At 40.4% G+C, this 25290-nt stretch overlaps 1 protein-coding gene, 1 long non-coding RNA gene and 1 pseudogene across 2 annotated transcripts; all 3 read left to right on the top strand.

Annotated features, from left to right (window-relative positions):
• Window positions 1-11345: 11345 nt before the first annotated feature.
• LOC146630765 (uncharacterized) lies at window positions 11346-12117 on the top strand. Its single transcript, XR_014906259.1, has 4 exons — window positions 11346-11393; window positions 11510-11643; window positions 11750-11915; window positions 12103-12117. It is a non-coding gene; the product is annotated as an uncharacterized LOC146630765 (long non-coding RNA).
• A 10-nt stretch (window positions 12118-12127) lies between these two features.
• On the top strand, window positions 12128-13544 carry LOC146630764 (uncharacterized; annotated as a pseudogene).
• A 3391-nt stretch (window positions 13545-16935) lies between these two features.
• On the top strand, window positions 16936-23439 carry LOC146630763 (uncharacterized). The gene is made up of 6 exons (XM_085356084.1): window positions 16936-16952; window positions 19361-19461; window positions 19698-20030; window positions 21902-22000; window positions 22597-22727; window positions 23293-23439. The coding sequence occupies exons 1-6, from the start codon at window positions 16936-16938 to the stop codon at window positions 23437-23439; spliced, it is 828 nt and encodes a 275-aa protein (XP_085212210.1).
• The last annotated feature ends 1851 nt before the right edge of the window (window positions 23440-25290 follow it).

The following is a 25290-nucleotide window of genomic DNA, read 5'->3' as shown; positions in this document are numbered from 1 at the left end:
AAAGAAGGACTCATCCAGGCTGGAGAAACTGATCAGGAGGGCTAGCTCTGTGGTCGGCATGAAGCTGGACACTCTGGTGACAGTGGCAGAGAAAAGGACATTAAAGAAACTGATGGACATTATGAACAATGCTGGGCATCCTCTGCACATGGCCATTAACAACCAGAAGAGTCTGTTCAGTGACAGGTTGCTTCTCCCAAAGACAAGAACTAACAGACTTAAAAACTCCTTTGTCCCACACGCCATCAGACTGTTTAACTCCTCTCTGGAGGGGAGAGGGAGGGGAAACAGGAGGACAAAGGAGGGGGGAACAACTAAGCTGTAGTGCCTCTTCACCTCACTGTGCAATACCTTTTGTGCAATACTTTTGTAAATAGTCAACAGTGCAATAGACTCAATACTTGAAATGTGCAATTCACTTGTATTTTTATTTTTTATTCCTATTTATTCTATTTATCCCCTTCGTATATGCTGCTGTTCCTCACAAGCTGCAGATCCAGTTGTGTGCAGCACCTGTGCATCATTATAGGTGAGCCAAGGATCTGATGTAGAGTGTGGACTCTCCTCAGGATGGACAGAATTACAGATGCAGCAGCTGTTTCCGATGTATGGAAACCTGACACACAAACAAAAGTTTACAGTATCAGTGTAAAATAATTCATTTTGTCCAGGTTGAGAAGGTGAGCTTTGGTCCTTGTGCACCACGTGTACTCACCTGAAGCCGTCTCTAGTCTGAATTTTATTTTCCATTATTTATCCACCGCCCAAATGTTTCACTACGCTACTGCAAAAAGGTAAAAACACAAACACACAATTAGACGCTGAGCACTAGATGTGCATGTATGCTAGTGATGTGTCGAGTAATGGAGGGGGCGTTTCCGCGATGCACGTATCGAGGCTTGCTTCATTTATGGGAGGAGCTGAAAATGATGACGTCCGAAGCCTCGCTGCCCGGCTGTACCACGTGACTGGTTCATGAAGTGGTTCGAACTTTGCCGCGAGATGTGACAGCGATACAAACCCCTCAGACTTCAATCAAAATGTGGGTGTTTGATGGAGAGCTGCGGTTAGTGAGAGTTGGAGACAGCTGGGAGGCAGTTTGGAGGTTTATGAGAGTGAGGAGAGAAACTCAGGAGAGAATGGAGCCAGCTAAGAAGAGGAGGATGTCCTCCCCTGTGTGGGAACATTTTGATCTTATTCCTCCCAACAAGGTATTTCTACAGAAGATGTATTTTCATAATACTGATGGTGCAATACAATTTATGTTAAGCTGTATTTACTTTTGTACAAGGTGAAGTGTTTGCTATGTGCCAGGGAGCTGGGATATAACAACAACACCTCATCCATGCTTAGGCACTACAGAGCTTTGCATGAGAATAAGGGGAACAGCGATTGTTGAGCAAGACCAGGTGAGCCATCAAATGCCATGATAATAATAGCATGCCGTAATGTTACTAAATGATATAACAATATTATACAACTGTAATAAGTTACGTGTGTGATATTTATATTTGTGCTTTGTTTTTATTGTCTTTCCTCAGGAGAACAATCTCAAATAGATGAAAACCTGGTTAGCATGGTGATTGAGGACTCCCAGCCATTTAGCATTGTGGAGGACAAAGGATCTATAAGATTTGTTAAATCATTAAATCCTAGCTATGTTCTCCCCACTAAAAAGGTCATAAAAGCAGTGAAAATTTAGTTTTTACTGAATAAAATATGGGCAGGACTGACGCCTCAGTGTGTAGCTGTCCATACCTCAACGTTACAAAAGCACAACCACTGTCCACACCCCAACCACACCTCACCTCACAGTAAATGATCATTTCCATTTTAAGCATTTCCAAATAATCATTTTCCATACTGCCACTATAAATATACACAGTATACTGCATCACTACAATATACATGTTTTACACACTCCTTTTGTTGTTGACATTTACAGGCTGTGTGCAAAAGGCCACACTCTTCAAATTCATGCCAACTAATATTTTTACGTCCAGTAGGTGTCCTACTAGAGCAAATAAAGCTTCAAGAAGCTTTGCGCTGGGGTGAACCAATTGGATGAAAAGCTTCAGTGCTTCATCTGCCCATCACTAATGTATGCATGAGCTTTGAAATTTAAACATTTTGGGGGACGTTATTCTCTTACTTATTAAACACGTGCTCCCATCCACTCTCTTGGTCCAGAAGCTCCATAATCCAAGTGTCCCAACTCAGGTCTGATGGCATTTTTTCAGTGGTGTTTTTAACCTCTTGGGAACTTTCACTACATTCCTTACTTGATGCAGAAAGAAGAAACGAGTCCATATCCAACCTTCAGAGCAGAGGCGATTAAGATCGGTATGGGTGTCACAGGTGTACCAGTCCGCCTTTTCTTCCAGGGCGAGAGGGGTTGCCATTCTTGTTCGCAGAACTATTCCTTTTATATTCAAAACTCAGATATGTGATCCAGGTGGGAGGTTCATACTTGTTACAGGTACAGTCAACTCCACCCCTGTAGTCCTCTTGAACATCTATGCCCCTAATTTTGACAACCCTGACTTCTTTAGTAAAATATTCAATCTTGTCTCACAATACAATGACCATAATATCATTATCGGTGGTGATTTTAATTGTTATTTCGATCCATTGTTGGATAGGTCTTCTGCGTCCCTGGCCCCAACCTTGAGAGCTGTTTCTGTACTCAATACTCTTACTAAATCTTTGGACTTGGTTGACATTTGGAGGCACCAGCATCCGTTAGAAAAGCAATACTCTTTCTTCTCCCCTGTCCATGGCAGCTTCAGTAGAATTGACTATTTTCTTATTGATTCCAGGCTTATTTCGAAAGTGGTTAGTTCCACTTATCACAGTATTTTAGTTTCGGACCACGCACCTCTCTCAACGGTAATTGACTTCAACCTATATACCCCCCAATACAATTGGAAATTTAACCCCTCTTTATATCTAAATGACTCTTTTACGGTTTACCTATCTACTAAAATCGCAGAATTTTTACAATTTAATGATAATGGTGTAGTTTCAGACTCTGTTTTGTGGGAGTCCTTTAAAGTCGTTATTAGAGGCCATATTATTGCTTATCAAGCTTCTCAGAAGAGGGACAAACTCAGGCTGCGTACTAATATTGAGGCAGAGCTGTCTGTGTTGGAGGAGAAGTATCGCGATACCGGGGCTGCTGACACACTTAATACCATTCTCAAATTGAAATATGACTACAACCACATGTTGGGGGAGCAGGTCATGAATTGTATTCGTCGATTAAAACAGAAGCATTTTGAGCTTGGTGAAAAGGCTGACAAGGTGCTTTCCAGACAGCTGAAGGGCATTCAAGCTGAAAGGGCGATACACAGAATTCTCTCTGCAACTGGCCAGTTGCTGTCCGATCACAAGCAGATAAATGACAGATTTCGCAGTTTTTATTGTCAGTTATACACATCTAGTACTACGGCCACAGTTGCTGAAATCACTAATTTTCTTAATGCTTTAGACATCCCGACTCTTCCTGAGGCTGCACGGGGCTTACTCGATGCAGACTTTACGCTGGAGGAAATTAGAAATGCAATCTGCTCCTTTCCTAATGGAAAAGCATGTGGTCCGGACGGTTTCGGGATAGAGCTTTATAAGACACATATTGACGTTATCGCTCCCCTGCTACTTCGGATGGTAAATTGCGCAGTGTTAAACGGCTCATTCCCTCATTCTTTCTACGATGCCCATATATGTCTCCTCCTGAAAAAAGACAGAGACGAAACTAATGTTTCTTCCTATCGTCCCCTAAGTCTTCTCAACTCAGACCAAAAGATAATTGCTAAAGTCCTAACCAACCGGTTAAATAAGCACATAGGCTCTATAATTCATCCTGACCAATCGGGTTTTATCCCCAATAGATTCTCTTTTTCTAATACTAGATGTCTCTTAAATGCGATGTACTCAACGACACTGCCCAATTCTGCGGTGATTTCACTCGATGCCCAGCAGGCTTTCGACCAAGTGGAATGGAGTTATTTGTTTGCTACTCTTGAAAAATTTGGTTTTGGGTCGAATTTTTTGAATATGATTAAGTTGCTTTACGCTTGCCCTCGTTCCTCGGTCCTTACCAACCATGAGAGGTCGCTCCCGTTCCTCTTACACCGTGGGACAAGGCAGGGTTGTTGCCTCTCTCCAATGCTTTTTGCTTTAGCTCTTGAGCCGTTGGCCATTGCCATCAGAGCCAATTCCCATATCTCTGGTATAAATTGTGGCACGTCAGAGTACACCATCGGTCTGTATGCAGATGATATCATATTGGCTCTTTCAGATTTAAAGATCTCCCTTCCTCCACTTCTTAAGCTGATTGACAGCTTTGGCCACCTATCAGGGTTCACCATAAATTGGAAGAAGTCTGTTCTTATGCCGCTGTCGTCTGGTCTGGGCCCTGATTTCCTGTCTAGTTTGCCCTTTAAGGTCTCCCAGGATTACTTTTCATACCTGGGTATTAACATCCCTAGGAACTCAAAACTCCTCTTCAGGCTTAATTATTCGGTTCTAACTGATGAGCTCAAGTGTATGATAGATAGGTGGAAACTTCTCCCACTTTCAATGATTGGCCGTATCAATATAATCAAAATGGTTGTGCTCCCTAAATTCATGTACCTATTCCAGAACGTTCCTATTTTTCTCAGGTCTTCCTTTTTCAAAGCGTTGGATGCCATTATCATGCCTTTCGTTTGGGCCTACAAGCCCCCCCGCATCTCGAAGTCTCACTTGCAAAAGCCCTCGGACGAGGGTGGTCTGGGCCTTCCAGTTTTCAGACATTATTACTGGGCCTGTAATGCCAGAGCCTGGGTCTTCTGGAATCTGCCTATAGTTGGTGATGCTGTGGGATGCAGGTCCAGCCCTAAATGGCTCGAATTGGAGCTTAGCACTGCTATCGAGCACACTGGAGCATCCTTGCCAGCTATCTTATTTTCAAAATCGGTTATTAAAAGTGCATGTGATGACTTTATTCTTTGCAACTCCGTAAAAATATTGAATCAAATTAAGAGAATCTTGAACCTCCCGGTAGTGTCAACTTTTGCCCCGATCTGCCACAATCCTAGCTTTACGCCTAGTACAATGGATGCTGCTTTCAAACAATGGCCTGTCAAAGGGTTAATTGCTATAAAGGATCTTTATATTGACAATCATTTTGCCTCTTTTGCTCAGCTTCAGACAAAGTACAATCTCCCTACAAGTCATTTTTTTCGGTACTTACAAATTAGGAATTATGTCAAGCAAGCATTCTCAAATTTAGATACCATCCCCATACAGCATGTCTTTTACAATATGATGAACGAACCTCCCACCTCAAAACACTTAATTTCTCGGCTTGTCAACCTTTTTTCTTCGGCAGCCCCCTCTTGCCATATTAAAGAGGCTTGGACAAGGGACACTGGTTTGGTTATCTCTGACGATCTATGGGCTGAAGTGTTAAGTCGGATAAAACTATGCTCTGTTAACGCCCGGCTTCAGTTAATTCAATTTAAGGTTGTCCATAGACTGCACTATTCCAAAACCAAATTGAACAAGATTTTTCCTAACGTTTCCCCCAAATGTGATAAATGTAAACTTGTGGACGGTACTCTTGGGCATCTTTTTTGGTCCTGTTCTACGCTTACAGCCTTTTGGACTAGTATTTTTAGTTTCTATAGCACTGTTTATGATAGGCAACTGTATCCTGACTGTCTTATGGTGATCCTGGGCTGCTCCGGCGACTCCTTGGCACTTCCCTTTGCTGTTCAACAGGCCCTCATGTTTGGTATGGTGATTGCCAAACGTTTGATTCTGGGGGAGTGGAAATCTGCCTCCCCTCCCTGCTTCAAGAGGTGGCTCGAGGAGATGGTCTCCTGTCTATACCTGGAAGAAATTCGGTTCTCTACGTCTGATTCCATGGAGAAGTTCAGGAAGATATGGGGGCCCTTTATAGACCACATTAAGAAGGACAGTCCACGCCCTGGGTCCTGACCACATTGTTTTAACTGCTTTCATTCTGAGCTGTTGCCCATAACTGTTTTTGCATGATTGTTATCAGCTCCTCCTAGCGATCTTTGGATTTGATCTTGTGGATTGGACTCACTAGATTGTGAGTTGTTTGACATGTATACCAGTTGCTTTGTTTGCTTCTCTGCTGTTTTTAATAAGTGCTGGCCTTGTACCCTGTTGTGTGGTTTGTTGCTCTGTTTTTTTTGTTTGTTTGTTTGTTTTTTTTGGTTGTTATTGTCTTTATTGTCTGTGTTCTTCTGTCCCGCTGTTTGTGAATGTGTAAAAAAAATTTGAAACTTGCATAAATAAATACATTAAAAAAAAGAAAAAAAAAGAAAGAAGAAACGAGTCAGGGATGCATAGCAAGCACAACAAGACACCAGCAGCCCAGACCTTTCACCAACTGAAGACATTTGCAGCACCATAAAACATGACAGAGAAGAGCTGGGACTATGTGAAAGGGTGAAGTGCTGCAGTAAAGTTGCAATGGTCCTATCTTTTATACAGTCTATAGTTCACTCTATTCGATTACCCTTTTCTCATGTTTTTGTTAGTTAGGGAGATAAGACATTGTTATTTGGTTTTATTCTTTTCATAAATAAGTTTTGTACATCCTTTAGATACGGTCCCTTTTGTTTGTTGTTTTGGGGTCCACCCCGAAGCTGTAGTTCGCTCCTTTCCTTTGTTAGAATTCAATCACTGTGAAAAAAAATCACCATCAAAATTGTACTGGTTGTGTGATGTGCTGCTTGGGGTCAGACAGGGGTGGATCACCCTTATATTATGGTCTGGCCACCCTTAGACAGGCCATAACACTAACTAAAATTAAAATTAAAACTAGACTTATAACTGGCTGGCTGGTGTCCTTACCAGTGTCCTTGGGTCTGAACTGTGGGCTCCTCTTTCCAGGTGTTCGTACTGCCTGAGTGGCACCAAGGTGTGCTGTCTTGCCTCTTTTGGGTTTTCTGCATGTTTCTGGCTCAACATGCAAGTATCCACTTCTTGACGTTCGCTGTTGGTTGCAGCCACTTGAGGTTTTTGGGCTCATTTGGGTTCTCAACACTGGGCGACTTTGATGGGAGTGAAAGCATCCTCACAACATAAATCACCACACTACCTGCTTTTGTTTCAGGTTTTTTCTTTATCCTTGTTAACATGTTTGGGTACTGGGTTTACCTGTAATGCATTTTGTGCTCCAAAAGCTGTTATTTTGTGCAGCTGTGCTCCAAAAGCTGTAAGCATGACCTTTCTTATCATTAGATTGTGCCACACCAGCACCTGAGAGAAAAGCTTTGAGTTTGATTTTGTGTTTTGCAGGCACTCAGGAGAATAAGTCATGATGTTTCTTGTGTTTGTCATGTTAGTATCTCAGTGCTTGTCAATCACCAGTCAACAGTGTCACCACTGTGAACAACATCCTGCGACTGTTTGAGCCAAAACCTTCGAGAAGTCCCTGCAGCCGCTTCAAAACTCATCACTGAGCTCGATCTCTCTTTTAACACGCTGGAGACAACAATGAAAGATGACTTTCTTTCATATGCTGCTTTGAGGGCTTTGCTGATGAAGTTCAGCCAAAACAGGAAACATGCAGCAGGAGACAGTAACTTGTTAAAATGTTATAAAAGGTACAATTAAAGATTTTCACCCTACAGGGTTGTCAATGATCCAAGGATAAATGTCTAATTTGGTCAAAAGTTTATAAGCCATTTCTGGAGAGACTGCAGTGGAAATGTTGTCACTTTTGGACTTTGCTACCTGCAGCTAAACATTTGCAGCTAAATCATTTATTTAAAAGCAGAAGCTGCAACTGATCGAGTGAATGTTTGTCTGAAAACTTAAACTGAACTCCAAGCGTACCATTGCTCCAGCTTACCATCTTTACCTGAGTGAATCAGTTTGTTGAACAATCTAAATGATTCAGAAACTTCTGTGACATCAACTTAACTAAGGCTCATTACAAATTTCACAAAACACTGCTGAATACTTTTAATATTTTTTTTATTAGTTATTTTTGTTTTGTTGTTATTTTGATTTTAATAAAACAAAATAACATAAAGAATCAAATTGTTTCTTTGTTTTTTTAAATTTAATTTATTTTACAAATAAATTAATAATAATATTAATAATAATAACAACAAATTAGTGCCAAGTGCCTTGGCACATTGTGCGCTGTCCATCTTGCGTGTTGCACAATATCGTTTATTATTTAGTAACTATTGATATCTACTGCTAGCTAGTTTATTGTGATGGTGCTTTTTTTTTTCTATTATTATGTTGCTCTTTGTTGTTTGCTGTCTCCTCTGTTTTTTTTTTCTCCATACAGGTGACCCAGGAGTTTTTTGTTTTGTTTTTTTTCTCTCTTCCCCCCCTTCTCACCGTCTCTTCTCCCCTTTGGTTTTCTTTCTTTCTCTCCCCCTCTTTCTTTCATTCTTTCCCCCTGTCCTATCCCACAGTTATGTCTGTCCCGTTTGCAACTGAAAATAAAATAAATTCATAATTATAATAAAGGTCAATCAAATGGACCAATATGGCAAGGCCATGATGATCCACTTGGTAAAATAAATCCGCTTGGGATCTTTCTTGGCCTCAAGACAACAATTCTGATGGCTATAGATCCAAACGGGACACAAAAAAAAAAAAAAAAAAAAAAAAAGAGGAAGAATGAGCCGCTGACCATTCACTTTGCATAGATCGAACTGCAAGGGTATGTCTGCAATATTGTCCCGTAGTGCCTGCCTGAATTCAGCTGCATTTAGGTTTACAGGAACGACCACCCGAGTAGCAGGAGTGGCATCTGTAATCAAATTTAAACCAAATTAGCTTTCCCTAAAAACGGAAAAGGGTAAATTGTCACATTGTAGTGTCTCAACATCAACTTATTGGTGCAAGGAAATAAAGATTACAAAGGTGCTAAAAATCTAATGCCAAATTCTACAATTTGTAAACAACTGACACCATGATGTAATTCTCATTTTTCAAACCCATCACTCCAAATAATTAATATTAATATAAATATTGATTACCCCTATGAGATCGGTAGTGTGTCAGTGTGGGATTCCTTAGTACTGACACCTTAAACGTTAACTGGCGATGTCTGGTTCTCCCGCCTCTTGGTCTGCGCACTGGCCCACCTCCGTGCTGTTGGCGGAAAACTCCAAAGCTATCATTAGACCATGAGATAATTTTAGTCAAACTAATGACAGAGACACCCCCCCCCCCAAGAAAAAAAAGGAAAAAAAAACAAAACCACCCAACACACTCAGAGTAAGGAATGAGTGTTCAACACATCGGTGTTTATTGCATGCATTTTTCGATTGTCTCGCAAATTAAATGCTCCCTGAAAATATGGGATATGCTACATTTATAAACTAAAATCTTTATGCATAAATGCACATAACAGGGATTAAAATGACTGTCATTTGAAGTCGTCAATCTAGGATAGACATTTATGATTACAGAATTTGTTGTTGAATTGTAACAGATAATTAGTAAACGAGCCATTTATTATTTAAAAATGTAAAAGTTATTTCCTTTTGCAAAAACAAAAAAGGCGCAAAGCTAAAAGCTTGCCAATAGAGTAACCACCACCAAAGCATTTCACCTTTGTAGAAGAGATGTCCCCTCTTCACTGTCATCTTGATTCAGTAGCCGGTTAAATTGGGCATTCATTCTGTCTCTGATATCAGTGACTCTCCGTCGAAATGCAGCGCTCCGTTCGGACATGACTGTCCACAAAAAGTTCGCCAAAAGGCTGGGCAGATATATATATATAGCATCCCTAAAATTCAAAGTACGGCGGGAGAAGGTACATTGTTTGTGATTGGATCAGCAAGACTGAAGGTTGTGTTTTTTTTTAATCCACCCCTTACCACAACCTGTGATCAGAATTTGTGTTAACCAATCACAGTCAACCTCATATTTGTGTTGTCTCAATCAAGCTATGTGCGACAAACTACATACAGATGAATGCATGCGAAATCTCTGCGCCAACAAAAAACACCGTAAGTACCCTAGTTAATCTCAATTATTGTTCGACTTTGCTAACTAAAAGCGAAGCGATGATTCAAAAACATTGCTTTGTCCTTTTAAGCACATGTTATATGTTAGCTTTGTATTGTAGTAGGCGGAAAAAAAAGTCATGCTGAGAACCTTCACAGACAAGTCATGCTAACCTTTGTCCGTTAGGAATGTTGTCAACATGCCATTTTAGGTGAGGCATGTTAATAAGGTCTTTAATATGGTACTCCGTTTAGCCACTTTATATTATTTAAAATACGGTTTTATATCACTTGTTACATTAGCCGGATTAGGCTACACGGTACTGCACTGCCATCCCAGATAGCAAGACGACATTGAATTGATGTTGATTTTTTCTATAAAGTACCGGAGAAAGTAGATTGAATGTTCTTTTGTTATCACTGATTTATGGTCTAGTTACAGTTCACTAGCTATGTCGACGTGCAATTTAGGTATATCTGACCGGTAAATTAAAGCAGCGATCACCTGGACTGTTCCGTATCACCCCTCTCACAGTGGTACATCCCTCCAGGTAACCATTCACAAGTCTTGTACAGTAGAGCGGGAATTAATCTCAGCGGAATTGAGAGGAGAAAGTGGATGCAAGCTGCCGTTAAACTTGACTGAAGAAGAAGAAGAGAGGAGAAAGTAAAGAAATGAATAAAGAACAGTCAGTATATGCAGAAAATAAATAATAAAGTTAAAAGACAGCATGGTCTTCATGAACCCAGGGTACAATACAAAAATGTCGTTTTATTTAAGTGAGCAAAACAATGTAGACCATGTTCATTTTGGTAATTAGTTGGAAAAAAAAACAACTAATGACAGCATTTAAAATAAACAAAGATGAATAACATGGATGGGAACATTTGACAATGGAATTGGAACATTATCAAAAATGATTTTTCAGATATGCTGAGTAGAAGATGCGGAGATTCAAATTTTTAACTTGGGTGTGTGTTTGAAATATGAAAATATTGGTTGACATCGTTGACATACTGCTATTAAAGATAGGAATATGTATGAAACGTAGATTCAAAAGCTCTATTAACAGAACTATAACCTGTTAGAATGTGACATTTATTTCAGATGCATTCTGTAACTGTTCACAGTCCCAATACTTAGTGATGACAGAGTGTTTCCAAAAGTGCTCAGTCACAATTTTCAGAAGACTAACATGAAATTTTTTGATTTATTTAAATATATAAACCTGTTGAAAGCAATAATTTAAATTTTTGTCTTTGTAGAATCACAGTACAAAGTATGGCCTGGAGGATTTTCATCTCAAGGTGCAAGAACATTCATAATGACTGTACACGGCGGCTGCTGATGGACGATGTTGGGCCAGATGTGCTACAGTTAGCGTTAAGGAGGTATGATGAAAGCATGATGGAAAACATTTAACATTTTAACTTGCATAAAATGTTTAAGGGGAATATGGCCTGAAAATATAACATGAATTAAGAAGTAATTTTTTGATGTCTTTGAGGTTGGAGACAATGCAGAGAAGCCTTCGGTGGGCAAGAGGAAGACTGATCAGTGTAACTGCAGCAGATCAACTTCTGCGTGACTTGGCTGAATTGATTCAGGAGGTCGAACTGTCTACTCAGCATGGCCAACAAGGTAAGCACATATTGTGTCGATTCCTTGACTGATCAAAAGTGTGAAATAAATTATGACTCTGTCTTAACCTATTTTCCAAATACACCAAACGCTTATATATTTTCAGGCTCTTTTGGATACCAGGCACCAGTGGTTTTCAACAGAGGTAGAGGCAGATCCCTTTACCTTATCACTCGGGAACAGCTTTCATTCCTGAAGTCATGTGGATTCACTGCACCTCAGATGGCTGATATTTTGAATGTTTCACTTCGTACAATTCGAAGACGTCTGCGGTCAGTGACTTTTGAAACCAGTGTGACTTTCAGTTCTTTTGTGACACACACCCACTGTTTATTCAAATTAAATGGTATTGTGAAATTGTAAAAATTAGTATATTTGAATGTGCACTAACTAGTCAAGTAATGATGTGTGTTGTTATGGCAGTGATAAAATACTCGTGTTCTTTTTGTCTGATTTCAGACAGTATCATTTCACCCGTGCATCAATGTATGCGGAACTGACTGACAGTGCGCTGGATGAACATGTGCAGGACATTGTCGCTGGCAATGAACAAATTGGTCCTGAGGCTGTCAGAGCCTCCCTGCGAGTACGTGGACTACGTGTACAGCGAAGGAGGGTTCGAGCAAGCATGCTACGGATAAATCCTGGAGCAGCTGCCATAAGAGCAGTTTTGCGGAGACCAGAACGAAGAACATATCAGGTTGCAGGTCCAAACTCATTGTGGCACATTGATGGAAATCACAAGCTGATAAGGTAACCAAGCACACTGATTTGTTGAACACCTATTTTGACCAAAGTGAAATTCAGCATTACATCAAATATAACTGTTGAACAGTAAGACACATCCAATAGAGCCAGGCCCTGGGATGGGCAGTCCTCTAACACAACTGGTTATGTTTAAAGGGGAAAATGAGAGAACACAGACATCGCAAGCAACGTACAGACAAACTTGACATGCAATAGTGCCATGTAAATCAATTAAGAGTGTGTGTTTCCATTGTTTCAATAACAAAGCAGAAATAAGATTTTTCTTCTTATGGACCACGGTTTTAGGTGGAGGATAGTCATTCATGGGGCTATTGATGGATACAGTCGTCTTGTGGTCTTCCTTCATGCCTCAAACAAGCAGTACTGTTTTATCAAGTTTCATCAGAGCCGTGGTATCCTATGGTGTACCCTCGAGGGTCCGGACAGACAGAGGAGGGGAAAACAATGCTGTCTGCCTGATGATGAACATTTTCAGAGGCTTTGATCGTGGAAGTGCCCTAAGAGGAAGGAGTACCCATAATCAGAGAATTGAGAGGCTCTGGGGTGATCTGTGGCGAGGAATGACCAATGTGTACTGTGATTTATTTCACCACCTGGAGGAGGAAGGCATCATTGACATTGACAATGAAATGCACCTTTGGGCTCTCCATTACATCTATCTCCCAAGGATCAACAGAGATTTGAAAGACTTCACTCAACAGTGGAACAATCATGGCTTGCGGACAGAGAGACACTTGAGCCCATTACAGATTTTTGTCCGAGGCAGCCTCCAGCAACAGGGCCGATTCTCAACTGCCATGCAGGACATCTTTCAGACCAGAGCAGCTGCTGCTGATGGGACTATTGGTGGGACAGCTGATGGTGGTGTGACAGCCACTGAGAGTGAGACGACTGCTGCTCAGGGCTCAGGTGCAGATTCTGGTGGTGGTGCTGCTGCTCATGGTACAGATGAGCTGGGATTGCTGGTCGACTGGCCTGAGAGGATTACTGTGCCAGACATTGAATTTACTCTGGACGGAATGGTGATGGAGCAAGTGGTAGAACTGTTTAATCCACTAAGTGGCACCAGAGGGAGTCATGGTATTGAGCTCATCACTGGCTTAATATACTTTCTGGACTCCACATATCACTGAGACAGTTCAATTAATGACTGAAACATAATAGCAGCAAGTGGAAAGACTTCAAAATAACTAGGTGACTGGATACATACAATGTGAAAAGTTATGATACGTGTTTACTATGTACCATTGAGTAGTGGTGTAAATGCTGTTAAAATGTTCTGTGTGGATTTCATGATGTAGATGACTGATTTATAATAAGTTACATAATATCATGAATATATATAGTTTGTGTTGAAATGTCTTTATTTGAAATGTACATGTGTAAAGTGTAAGAGCTAGTGTCTCGTGAGAATACCCTTAACGAGAGTACACGAGACTTTGCATGGACTGCGAGGGAGCAGATGTCTCTCATGAAGCGATTTTAAGTTAAAAGTTTACTAAAAGAAAAAGCAACACAAGGACATAAGGACCTCTTTTCAGGACAAGCAGCCAACGAGGTATTTGTCATTTGAGAAATGTTGTTATTTGTGTTTGGACTTAATATGTGTACTCTAAAGTTGCTAATTGATTTGTACTGTTCGCTTGTGACCAGTTCTCATGGTGTATCGGCGTACTGGTGATGGTGAAGCCGAGGAGAGAAGGCCCAAGTAATAAACGCCCGTTTCAAAGAACCGACCTGTGTCTGTGTTGTTGTGAATTCTGTCATGGAAATCAGTGCATTTCCTGTATCCTTTGGGGCAACAGACCTGAGTCACACTTTTAGAGAAGTACCTGGTGAGGTGGATTGAGAGGAATATCCATGATGCATGGCAGTTTGTTCACTCACTTCCTCTCCACCACAGCTTCCGAAGTGCAGCCAATCACAGAGCTTGCTCTCCTGATCCAAGAAGAACACATCAAAGTGCACTGCACAAGCTTGCTCACAAAAAATAGCCTGCCCATACACTGCTTGTGTACAGCTTCTGTTTTGATCTTCCAGTTCAGCAAATGTATATATGTGGGTGTCCAGGTATTTGTGCTCCTCCACCACATGATATCAGTGGGTTCAGTATCTTATACTTTTGTCAAGATAATGCACACTGCAGCCGACAGTTATCAGAAAGATGTCATTACCATGTTACATGGATTCTTTTTTTTTTTATAACTTCATGTCATATAAACTAGTTATGTTATGTGCAACACTGTCATGTGCCACTCTGGTTTTATGTTTCAAATTCGTGTAAGACATCCAGAGTACTCTGATGACATTGACAAGGACATCTCCAGTTTACATGGGAAACTATTATTTCAGGTTCTTGAGATTATTTACATCACTTTTGAGAAAACGTACATACAGGTCTGATTCAAAACTGTATATCTATTTTTTTAATGCATGTTGAAAGGGCAAAAATATTCCTGAGATACTGTTAACATTATTAAATTTGAAGGCTATTATACAGTGGTATTACTTTAAACTGAGTAAAACGGTATTTTGATAAAAGTTAAGGTCTCCGTTTGTTTCAGAAAGAGCATACTGTCATTTACTTGCTTTTATTATTTATTTATATGCCCTCCGCGGACCATCTCTGCACTGCGTGGGTGATTAGTGGCTCCCTGCACAGTAAGGGCTGCACACAGGGACAAGACGCACTCGGTTACGATCGGATCTTCCCTGGGCAGGGGGAGGTGATGAACTGTATGCCACTTTTTCATTGGCATACATTAAGTACAATGTTTTATTGCCTACGGTGGGGCAGGTCACATACTGGGTGAAGGTGGGCAGTGTGGAGTCCAGCGAGACATGATTAAAGTCCCCTGATATTAGAAGAAGAGCTCTCGGAGATTGCGTTTGCAGTCTGCGGACCACAGAGTCACAGGCTACCTCCACGGATGCTAACGGCTAACGCTAATGGCAATGTCTGTGTTGCAGAGTTGTTCTTTCACAGCGATGTGCCCAGAGATACCTCAACCGTCTTTAACAAACACCGCCAGCCCCCCTCCTTTCCTCTCACCGCTGTCTCTCGTCTTGTCCGCCCGCAGCAGCTGGAAGCCGGGCAGCCTACTCACAGAGGCAGTGCCGGGATACTGCCACTGTGACCGGGTTAGCGTCATTAGCTCCTCAATCATATCAGGGAGCGATCTCACATTTAAAGTGATTACAGGAAGGAGAGATGGTGTGTGAGGTGTCCTCGGGAGACATCACCCCCGTTTCTTCCCTCACTGGGGATGTAGGGTCTGTCTGCCGGTAGCGCAGCTGCAGGGCGCAGCGCTATCAGCTGATCCCTAATGTAAACAAAGGAGCCATGCCCCGAGTGTCCAAACACGGGTGAAAAAAGTGGAGTAAAAAGAAGAGAAAAGTCAACATAACTAGCACGAAGCGGTAATGCAAGATGGCAGGATCTGATTGCTAAGACATAAGTTTAAGGTTAAGAGAAGTAAAGAGGAAAATAAGAAAGAAGCTCAGCTCATTACCTGTTAGCTGCCATAACAGGTAACACAGTTAAGGTTTCAGAAAAAGTATTCTGTCGTTTGTTTGCTCGATCATGCCTTAAACACATCAAAATGCATAGTGGGATTATAATACAAGTGAATACTGTGACAAGCACTGGTACTGAATAGGCAATCACTTAGCAGCAAGGTGAATCGGTGATGCATTAGTGTGGTCTGCACTTCCTCTTCTTTGATTGGGTGAAATGAGTTGAAAGTAATTGGATGAGGGAACCATGGGGAGTGCCCTGCATAATTTCAACAAAACGCCGTTTTAAACGCCGTTACAGCTGGCAGAGAACGCCGTAAAAAACGCCGTTCAAAGATGCATAAAAACGGCGTTTTGTGCCGAGTAGCGTAAAAAACGGCGTTTCCGTCTGTCTTTGAACGCCGCTTTTTACGTCACTCGGATGGTGCGTTCAGGGCGCCATCCGAGTGGCGGGAAAAGCGGCGTTTGTCGGAACAGAACGCCGTTTTTTTCGGCGTTTTGAATAATTAAACGGCGTTTTTTACGCCATTTCTTAACCAAACGGGTTAGGAAAGTGGCGATTTATGGCTCTAACGGCTTGCCATACTATTGGCTTGCCATACCAGACCGCCCCTAGCTGGTCGCGTGCACATTTGCACCTCGACGCGGGACCAACACGAATTGGTCGCGCTTCAAAATATGCAATTTTCACGCGTGTGAAGCGGAAATGTGGGAGGAAGTAGTGCCAGACGGTATGTTTGCAAGATGGCAGCTGTCAATCTAGCGTTTGAAGAGAGAGTCTCCTTCTCTATTTACTGTGGAGAGCAGAGCAGCGGCGTAAAGGATGTCCTCGCCGTACCTGGGTCCATCTGGTCCTCTAGAAGCATGAGCAGTTTGGTGAGTTTCACCACTTGCTCCAGGAGCTGCATATGGATGATGGCCGCTTTCAGCGGTACCACCGTCTTTCCCTTGCCCAGTTTGAGGAGCTGCTGTCCCGCGTGGGTCCCAGCATCGCCCGCCTAAACACCAATGTCTGTCTTCCTGCGGTTAGTAAAAGTGTTTAATACGGTAGTCCTTTATTGATACCTGTGCTAATATATTATATTAGGGGTGCAACAATACTCGTATCGATATTGAACCGTTCGATACAGTGCTTTCGGTTCGGTATGCATATGTATTGAACAATACACATTTTTTATTTATTTTATCAACTTTTCTTCTGACGATGCTGTCTGTGTCGAGCGCTCAGTGGATCTGCGTTCAACTACTCCGCCTAGGCTGCACTGTCGCAGCACAAGCTAGCAAGACAGAAGCTAAGCTCATTGTAACATGGCAACTGCCTCAACGCTACCCGAAATTGAACGGCCCCCACCCTCATTCAGATCTGCCGTTTGGAACTATTTTGGTTTTCATGTGAAGCATGACCCTGATGGTAAGCGCGTCATGGACAAAAGTAAAACAGTATGTCGGATGTGCCACGCAATGCTCAAATGGTGGGAACTAGTGCGTTAGCGCAGTTAGCTCGTTAACGACAGACTGTCTGATGAAGGAAGAACAAACAAATATTATTTGAAATCAAATTTAACTTCCCTTTTCTTTTTTTTTTTTACAGAACTCTTAGTTACCACATAGCTGGTTAATGTGCATGACTGTGCATCCTCCCAGCCTGTAACATGCAGTAGGCACGATACATTTTGCTGTGTGTGTTGTATACAATAATGTCACACATCTTAAATGACATCAGGGAAATATTAAAAATAAAAGCTTTATTGCAGTTTGTGCACCCACATAACCACTGGTGTGCTTTCACACACCTGGAAAACTTTTATTTCTCTGATTGTGACTGTGAGAAGAACATTTGGTGTTTTGTCTTTTGACAAGACAGCCACATCCCACTACCACACAAAATGTTGTAGATGTACACTGTGGTTTTAGCTTAGCTGCAGAGGTGGGGCAGAGCATTTCAGAGAGCAGTGCCAGCTTGAGCTGAATGGTACAGCTGCTGCATATCTTCTAATCAGCCATTCCTTTTTACTTAGCAGGCTGAAATTTTGAGACACAGAGACCACAGAGCAGCCACAGCCGTACCAAGCTACACACCTGTCTAAGAAGGAAGTAACCTGAGTTGTTGCTTAGCGTATTGTGGCAGACTGGGTTTGAGCAGCACATGGCTTTTGTTTGTATACAACTGCATGTGAGCTTAGGCTGCTCTCAATTAAGATTATTTCTTCTGAAAGTCATAAATCCCTGCAGCTCAAGAACTTTGGATACGGACCCAAGATCTCTGGGAGTATCCCCAAAGCATCAGAGTTTTCCACATTAATGCACATGGAACAACAGTAGTACCCTAAGCCTTTCCACAAAGTCATAGTTTTGCTGCCATTTGGAGCACACCAGCTTTAAAGCAAGGAAGAACACACAGAACCTTCATGGTTGTTGTGATGGAGGACATGCAGAAGGGCGATGTGACAGTGGAGGATGGGTGAGATGGAGGCAGATGTCCCACTATGTTGATTCCTAAATGGAGTGGCTGGAAAAAAAAGCTGCCGTTTCATTACCTGCGTGAAGTAACTACAATATGGCAACACACAGATGTTACAGATGGTTCTGAAATCCCCAAAATAATAAAGAAGTTTTACAGACATTCGGACTTGCTTAAAGTGAACATTTCACTTCTCAAATGTTGCAGTGTGGAAGGGAAACATCTCCAAACATTTATGTAATATAGCCAAAAAATAACTGAATGAAATAACTGTCCATACTTCCCAATCATTACATATTAACTATGCTTCTTTAATACATCCCAGCCTTCATTTATCAGAAGCCAAAATTGGCTTTTGTGTAGGTCTAAGTCCAACAATCAGAGACTCATAGTGGATCATCTGGTTGAGGCACCTTGACCTTAACAGTATTTCTTCATCTTACGGTATGTTATATATTCCTTAATACTTATGATACTCTGATGATGAGCAGGAATGTGAACCGTGAGACCAGTTGAAAATCTACTGCTATTGTCTGTTGTCAACTTTTGTAAAAGGTGATTTGATTTACATCTACATTATTTACAAAATATTGAGGTAAACTAGGTTATATGCTTTAAAAAAATGTAATTTTTAAAAAAACAGACATTGTGTCTTTGTTAGTAAAGCACAGAAATGAGTTGGGTTTTTTTTTATTGCTGTCTTATTCTTCATTGTCAGATTGCGCATGGCAATCTGCTTTTTGCTTTTAAATGGTAAATCTGAGTCATTTTAAAGAAGTTATTGACATACTTGTACTGTATTTTTTCTCATGAACACATTTGCATCGAGATTTAAAAGCTAAACACAACTTCACTATCTAAAACTGAAACCAGTGATTTTATCCTACAAGATGCGCTAATCATCAGTCCAGACCATACATACAGGAAACACTACTCACTGTCTCTTTTATCTGTGTGTGTGTTTGTAAATAGAGAGAGAGCATTAGAAACACAAGCAGTTTATGCTGCCACTGCTGCAGAGATGATGCGACTGTGTTGGGCCCTAGTACTGATTTTTTCTTATTCCACTTCAGGTATGTTCATTTACTTTCCTATTCTGAGGTTTTCATTTTGTTTATGTCTGCATGAAATAACACTAGCTGAGAGAGGACTTTTTTACCATTTCTTAATTTGTTTCTGGTTTAAATTAATGTCACATTACATTTTGATATGTGTCTAAAGTGCTTCCAGAACAACTGGTATTCAGCCACTGTTAATGCAGGTGTCTTTGACATGTCTTTAATCAGAGACTTTGTCTCTTTTATAACAGAAGGCACTATAATCATCACAGAGCCTGGTGAGAGCATCACTTTGAAGTGTTCCTCAGAAGAATGCCCCAAAAACAATGGTCGATATGTTGGGATGTATCTGTATCATAGGTTTACTGAACAGAATGAGGTGTATTACTATAGAAACCATGTAAACAGCAAAGTCGCTGTGCGATCGAGATACAAAGGCAGGATTGAGTCAAACGGAGCTCCCATGAACCACAGCATCACCATGACCAATCTGACTGTGGATGATTCTGGTGTCTACACTTGTGTCTACAAAGAATCAGTAGACAAAAGTGTTGAGTGCAAAGTCTACACAGTTTTTGTAAGAGGTGAGTGTTTTCTTCCATTTAACTCCAAAATCTTGTCCAGTAACTAAAAGACTTTAGAGGGGCTAAAGACAGTGTACTGTAAATGTACAGTACACAGTTACAAATTCAGGATGTGATTTTTACATTACGAAGTAGCAACAGTATAGGAAGTTGGTTTATATTTACCTACACAGTGGTGACATTACACATGGATGTGGTTATTTGGGCTCCAGGAAAGTCAGCTTTTTATAACCCTAAACTCCAATATGTAGTATTTTTATGAAGTATTTAGGCAGGATAGCACTCTATAAACACCACTGTTGCTGAAAAATATATTTAAGAAAGTTATTGTACCAGCAACAACTGTTTCAGTTTAATACTTTTGCACTTCTGAATCTGTAAAATATAACCTCATTTTTAAAAAAAAATTCACTGTAAAATGTTACTAAAAACAGCACACAGTGATTTGCAAATCTCATAAACCCACATTTTATTCATAACAGAATATTTAAACTGAAAATATATACAATTTAAAGAAAAAAATTAGGTCAACACATCTACAAAACATTAGGACAGGGTCACATTTAGTACTGTGCAGCATACCTACTTTTTTTTAAACAACAGATCAGTTGCTGGACTTTTAGGAAAGTAATGTCCCATTTTTGTCCAATAGCACTCTAGCTGCTCAACAGTCCAGGGTCTTCCTTGCCATGTTTTTCTTTTTATGATGCACCAAATGTTTTCAGTTGGTGAAAGTTTGGAATACAGGCTGAAGAGCTCGGCACCGTGTTGTCCAGATTGGAACCTACTGTTTGTTGCTCTAAAACCTGCATATACCTTTCAAAATCGATGGTGCCAAATGTACAGGCTTTCAGTTCCACAGGCACTAATGCATCCTCACTAATGGTCCCTCTCTTCTTTAGTCTGAAAGAGTCCAAGTTTTCCAAGAAGTATTTCAAATTTCGGGTTTTTTGTCCACAGAACAGTTTTCGACTTCATTTAAAACTAACTTTGGCCCAGAGAAGATGGCACTGTTTCTAGATCACATACACATATGGCTTCTTTGCATGATAAAGCTTTAACCTCCTTTTGAGGATGGCATGGTCAACTAACACAGGCAGTGATTTATGGCTGTGTTCCTGAAACCATGCAATGATTTCCAAGGTAAAATCATACCTGTTTTTACTGAACTACCACCTGAAGGCCCAAAGATCACTGGCATCCAATACTAATTCTCTGAATCTTTTGATATTATGTAATACAGATGATGAGATATTCAGTCTTAATGGTTTTACATTGAGGAACATTATAGTTTTTACCAATTAATGGCCCTCTGCCCATCTTTACTTCTTAGAAACTCTGCCTCGCTACAATGCTCTTTTTGTACTTTGTTATAACGCTGACTTCCTGCCAATTAACCTAATTAGCAAGAGGTGAAGTGTTCCTGCAGGGCTTTGTTTTTGCTACTACTTTATTTTACAGTCTTTTTTTGCCCTCCACCATCATTTTGAGACAAACTGCTGCCATCAAATGAAAAATGACTTAATATTTTTCATGAAAAAGTAAAATTTCACAATTTAAATATTTGACATGTTTTCTGTGTTTATGAGATTTGCAGATCATTACATTCAGTTTTAATTTACACTTTACACAACTTCTTTGGTCGTATACAAACACAGGGCTCCTGTTTAATGTGTCTTCTATATGTTTCATTACTCCAGCTTGTAAATGATGTGACCTAATCCACTTTTCTTGTCAAGGTGACATATACAAAAAATACCAATTTTCTGTTGTCCTTCCTGACTATGAAGGGTTTTGTATCAAAAAATTTTTTGCTGTTAAAGTACAGTTAAAGCTATTCTAAATTTGTATTTACATTTTTTTCCATACAGAAATAACAAACAAACCTAACAGAGAGCTCCAGACGACCACAGAGAAGAGACGTCTACCTGGTGGTAATCGTGAGCATAATACTACCGAGCATCCCAAAGGTCAGTTTGATTCTCTCAACTAACAGCCTGTCTGTTAACTCCCAGTGCTGTTATCAGCCAAGTGAGGTGCACTGCATACAGATGCTTCCATTGCCACAAATTAGCTTGCACACTTTATGAAGCTATAAAAAAAAGAAGTAGCAATAACAAAGAAAACGATTTTATGTTAAGTTTTACAATTGTGATATCTCTTATGGTTGTGGTCTTCAGTAGGGCTGAACTCAACTTACAGTAGATATAAAACACAATAGACCATAATTCACAATTACTGATGTGCCATTTGGGCTTGGTGACACCCTCAACAGTAATGCTGAATAAAAGTAATATAAAAGGCTATTGTTTTTTTTAAACAAACAGTGACAACACAGATTTTAATTACTTTTAATTACTTTTCCTCTTCCTATATGATATACAAAGAGAAGAGCAATCTTCCTTTTATTTTTAGATGAGCTCTTCTTGAGTTTTCTTTTGGAGAATTCTGTATTACATTGCAAATTTAAAGTTAGAACAGTGTAATTAAAGGAGTGCACCAGGATGGTAAACTTCTTATGTAGCTGAATGAAGACATCACTTGTGTTTCCCTGTATTTCACACAGAACCATGTTCCAGACAAAAAGCGCTCTTGTCCACTGCAGAGGAGAGACATCTACCTCTGGTGTTAATCATCAGTATTTCCACCATCATCCTGCTGTTCATCATAATCTTAATCCTACTGATGATCCAGAAGGTGAGTTCAGTTCTTTCTACTTAAAGCTTTCTATGTAAGGTACTGTTATGTAATCCAGCCCTGCAGCTATGGTGTGCAGCAGTGGTTATCTTCTGTCTGCAGACATGTAAATGTACACATTTATTAGCCTCACCGCAACCAAGTATGACTGCTGTAAACACTGTAAACGCTCTTGCGCTGACTTGCTGATTATATCAGAAACCACTGAATTATCTGTTTGGATCTTGAAGTGCAGCTGTGAAAGGGCTGCAGCTCCTTGGAAAGTGCATCACACTGTTCACGTCTTTCGCTCTGTTAGCTCAAGATGAAAATAATTTTTCTTTGTTACAAAACCCAACGTTAATAATACACTAACACACCTGTCCTCTGTAAACTCCACTTCTTAAGAACTCCACTTGGCTTTGTACCCACTGTGAGCACTGTTTTATTGTTTTACCATGTGTCAAATCATTTGTCAAAAATGAAAACTTTCTAGAAGTTAACTGGATGTACTTTTTTGAAATCTGCTTAAACCATCATACTATTTATACAGAAAACTGATACAGTGGTATTTTACTATTGACAGGCGAGAAAAATGAAAAGCCATGAAAGAAAAGCAAGACCTTCCCTGCAAGGATCCAATGATTATGTGTATGAAGTTATGATGAAGACCAACAGGTGCCCAGCAGCAGCTCCAGAGCAGCCAACACAAAACCCCTATGAGCTTGTTTAGATATGTAGTCGAATATTATTCACTTCTGGAGGGTTTCTTTTGAAGCTGTTGATGGGGTGTTTTTTCTTCTTCTTTTGTTTCACTGCTTTTGGTTGATTTTTGTTTTTGAAGTGATATAAATCACAATGATGCACTCAAAGTGACCATTCATAGTGTTGCATTGCCTCTGTTCCCTGATTATTCGAGAATTGAGAGGGCATTTGAAAAAAGCATAAATATATATTGTGATATCATAGGGATAGGTTTGGGTTGTTGCTTGTGTGGACCTAGACCTCAGACACCATAATAAACATCAGCAGCCTGATTATTCATCTGTTAGTTTAGCACAAATGAACACGTGGTGAGTGTTTCTTGTTTATGTATTATAACTTGGAGGGTGCATGCGAGGACATGTGAAACACACTTGTGGCCAAAAACCACCGAAGATGGGTGGGAGGGTGGGGATGGGGATGAGTGGTTTATATTTCTACATGCAGATATCTCACATGGTTTATTAATGTTGATTTGATAACAGTCGCATATAAATAACTGATGTAATTAGAGTTCTGAAAGTGGAGATGAGACTGGATGATAACTGGTTAGACTGTTTATTGGTAAATGGCCTGTATTTGTATAGCGCTTTTACTAGTCCCCCTAGGGACCCCAAAGCGCTTTACACACCCAGTCATTTATTAGAATGGAAATAACAGACATGTTTTGAAACAGTTGTAGTTTTGTTTGTTTGTTTGTTTCTTGGCTTGTATGCTTTATTATTGTTAATTCCAAACCTTCTCCATAATTTGTGCTCTGTGCTCTGGAATATAAGAACAGTAATCTGAGGTATATAATAAAAAAAACATTCAATGAAAAATATTCAATGAAACACACACACACACAAACACACACACGCACACACATACAAACAGTATATCTGGTTTAAGTAAATGCTGCAAGATCTTTATTGTTCAAAGGGGAGAGTGTACAGTATGTTCTGGATTAAACTCATTTGTCATTGCTGTCAATAAAAACCTGCTTGCACTTTCATACAGTGAGATTTGTTTTGATTTAGGGTTTTGTGAGCATATTTCCTAGGCATTGTTTCCCCACTTTTTCAGGTTACTGGGCTATTTTCAGCAGTGTCTTCTTCATATCACCTGCACTGAGAGGAATGTTTGCTTTGAGAGGAGACTTTGTCAGGAGTTGTACCTTGATAGAGTGGTGAGATTTTCAGTACGAGTCCCAGATGGGTTTAAGGTGAGGGTGGAATTACATCAGTGATTGACTCTGAGCTTCTTCTTGTTTGCAATAGTGGTGGGTAGGTTTACTGATGGGGTCAGGCTGGAGTCTCCATGAACTGATGTTTGCAAGCGACATTGTGAGAGCAGGGAGCAGGTGGATGTGTGCTCTGGAGAGAAGAGGTATAAAAGTCAGTAGAAGGAAGACAGAATACTTGTGAATGAGTGGGAGAAAGGTGTAACAACAGAGCTGCAGAAGTATAAGTAGTGAAGGTAGCTGTGTTATGTATCTGGTGCGTGCCATTCAAAACAACGGGCAATGCAGAGAGGTGAAGAAAATAATGCAGGCAGGTTGGAGTGTGTGAAGACCACTGTGAAGGGTGATTTGTGACAAAGGGATAGCATGAGGAGTGAATGTGAGACCTGCTATGGTTTGGTTTTACTGACACAAATTTGGCAAACAGTGTAATTTGTGAATATACATTTTAATGGCAGTCTCAGAGTGAAAAAAAGAATATGACCAATAAAAGCCACGATCTATTTGAACTCTTAGATTATTCATTCATTCATCAGTTAGTTTTGTTTTATTTATTTAGTCTCCTGCAGAGTAAAAGCCAGTCACATGGCTACTGATAGT

The sequence above is a fragment of the Diplotaxodon limnothrissa genome, linkage group LG6 (genome assembly GCF_057381915.1).
Source record: "Diplotaxodon limnothrissa isolate DT_005_m linkage group LG6, D_limnothrissa_male_GT1.1, whole genome shotgun sequence".
Taxonomy (NCBI): domain Eukaryota; kingdom Metazoa; phylum Chordata; class Actinopteri; order Cichliformes; family Cichlidae; genus Diplotaxodon; species Diplotaxodon limnothrissa.
This window is presented reverse-complemented; position numbering and strand designations above follow the sequence as displayed.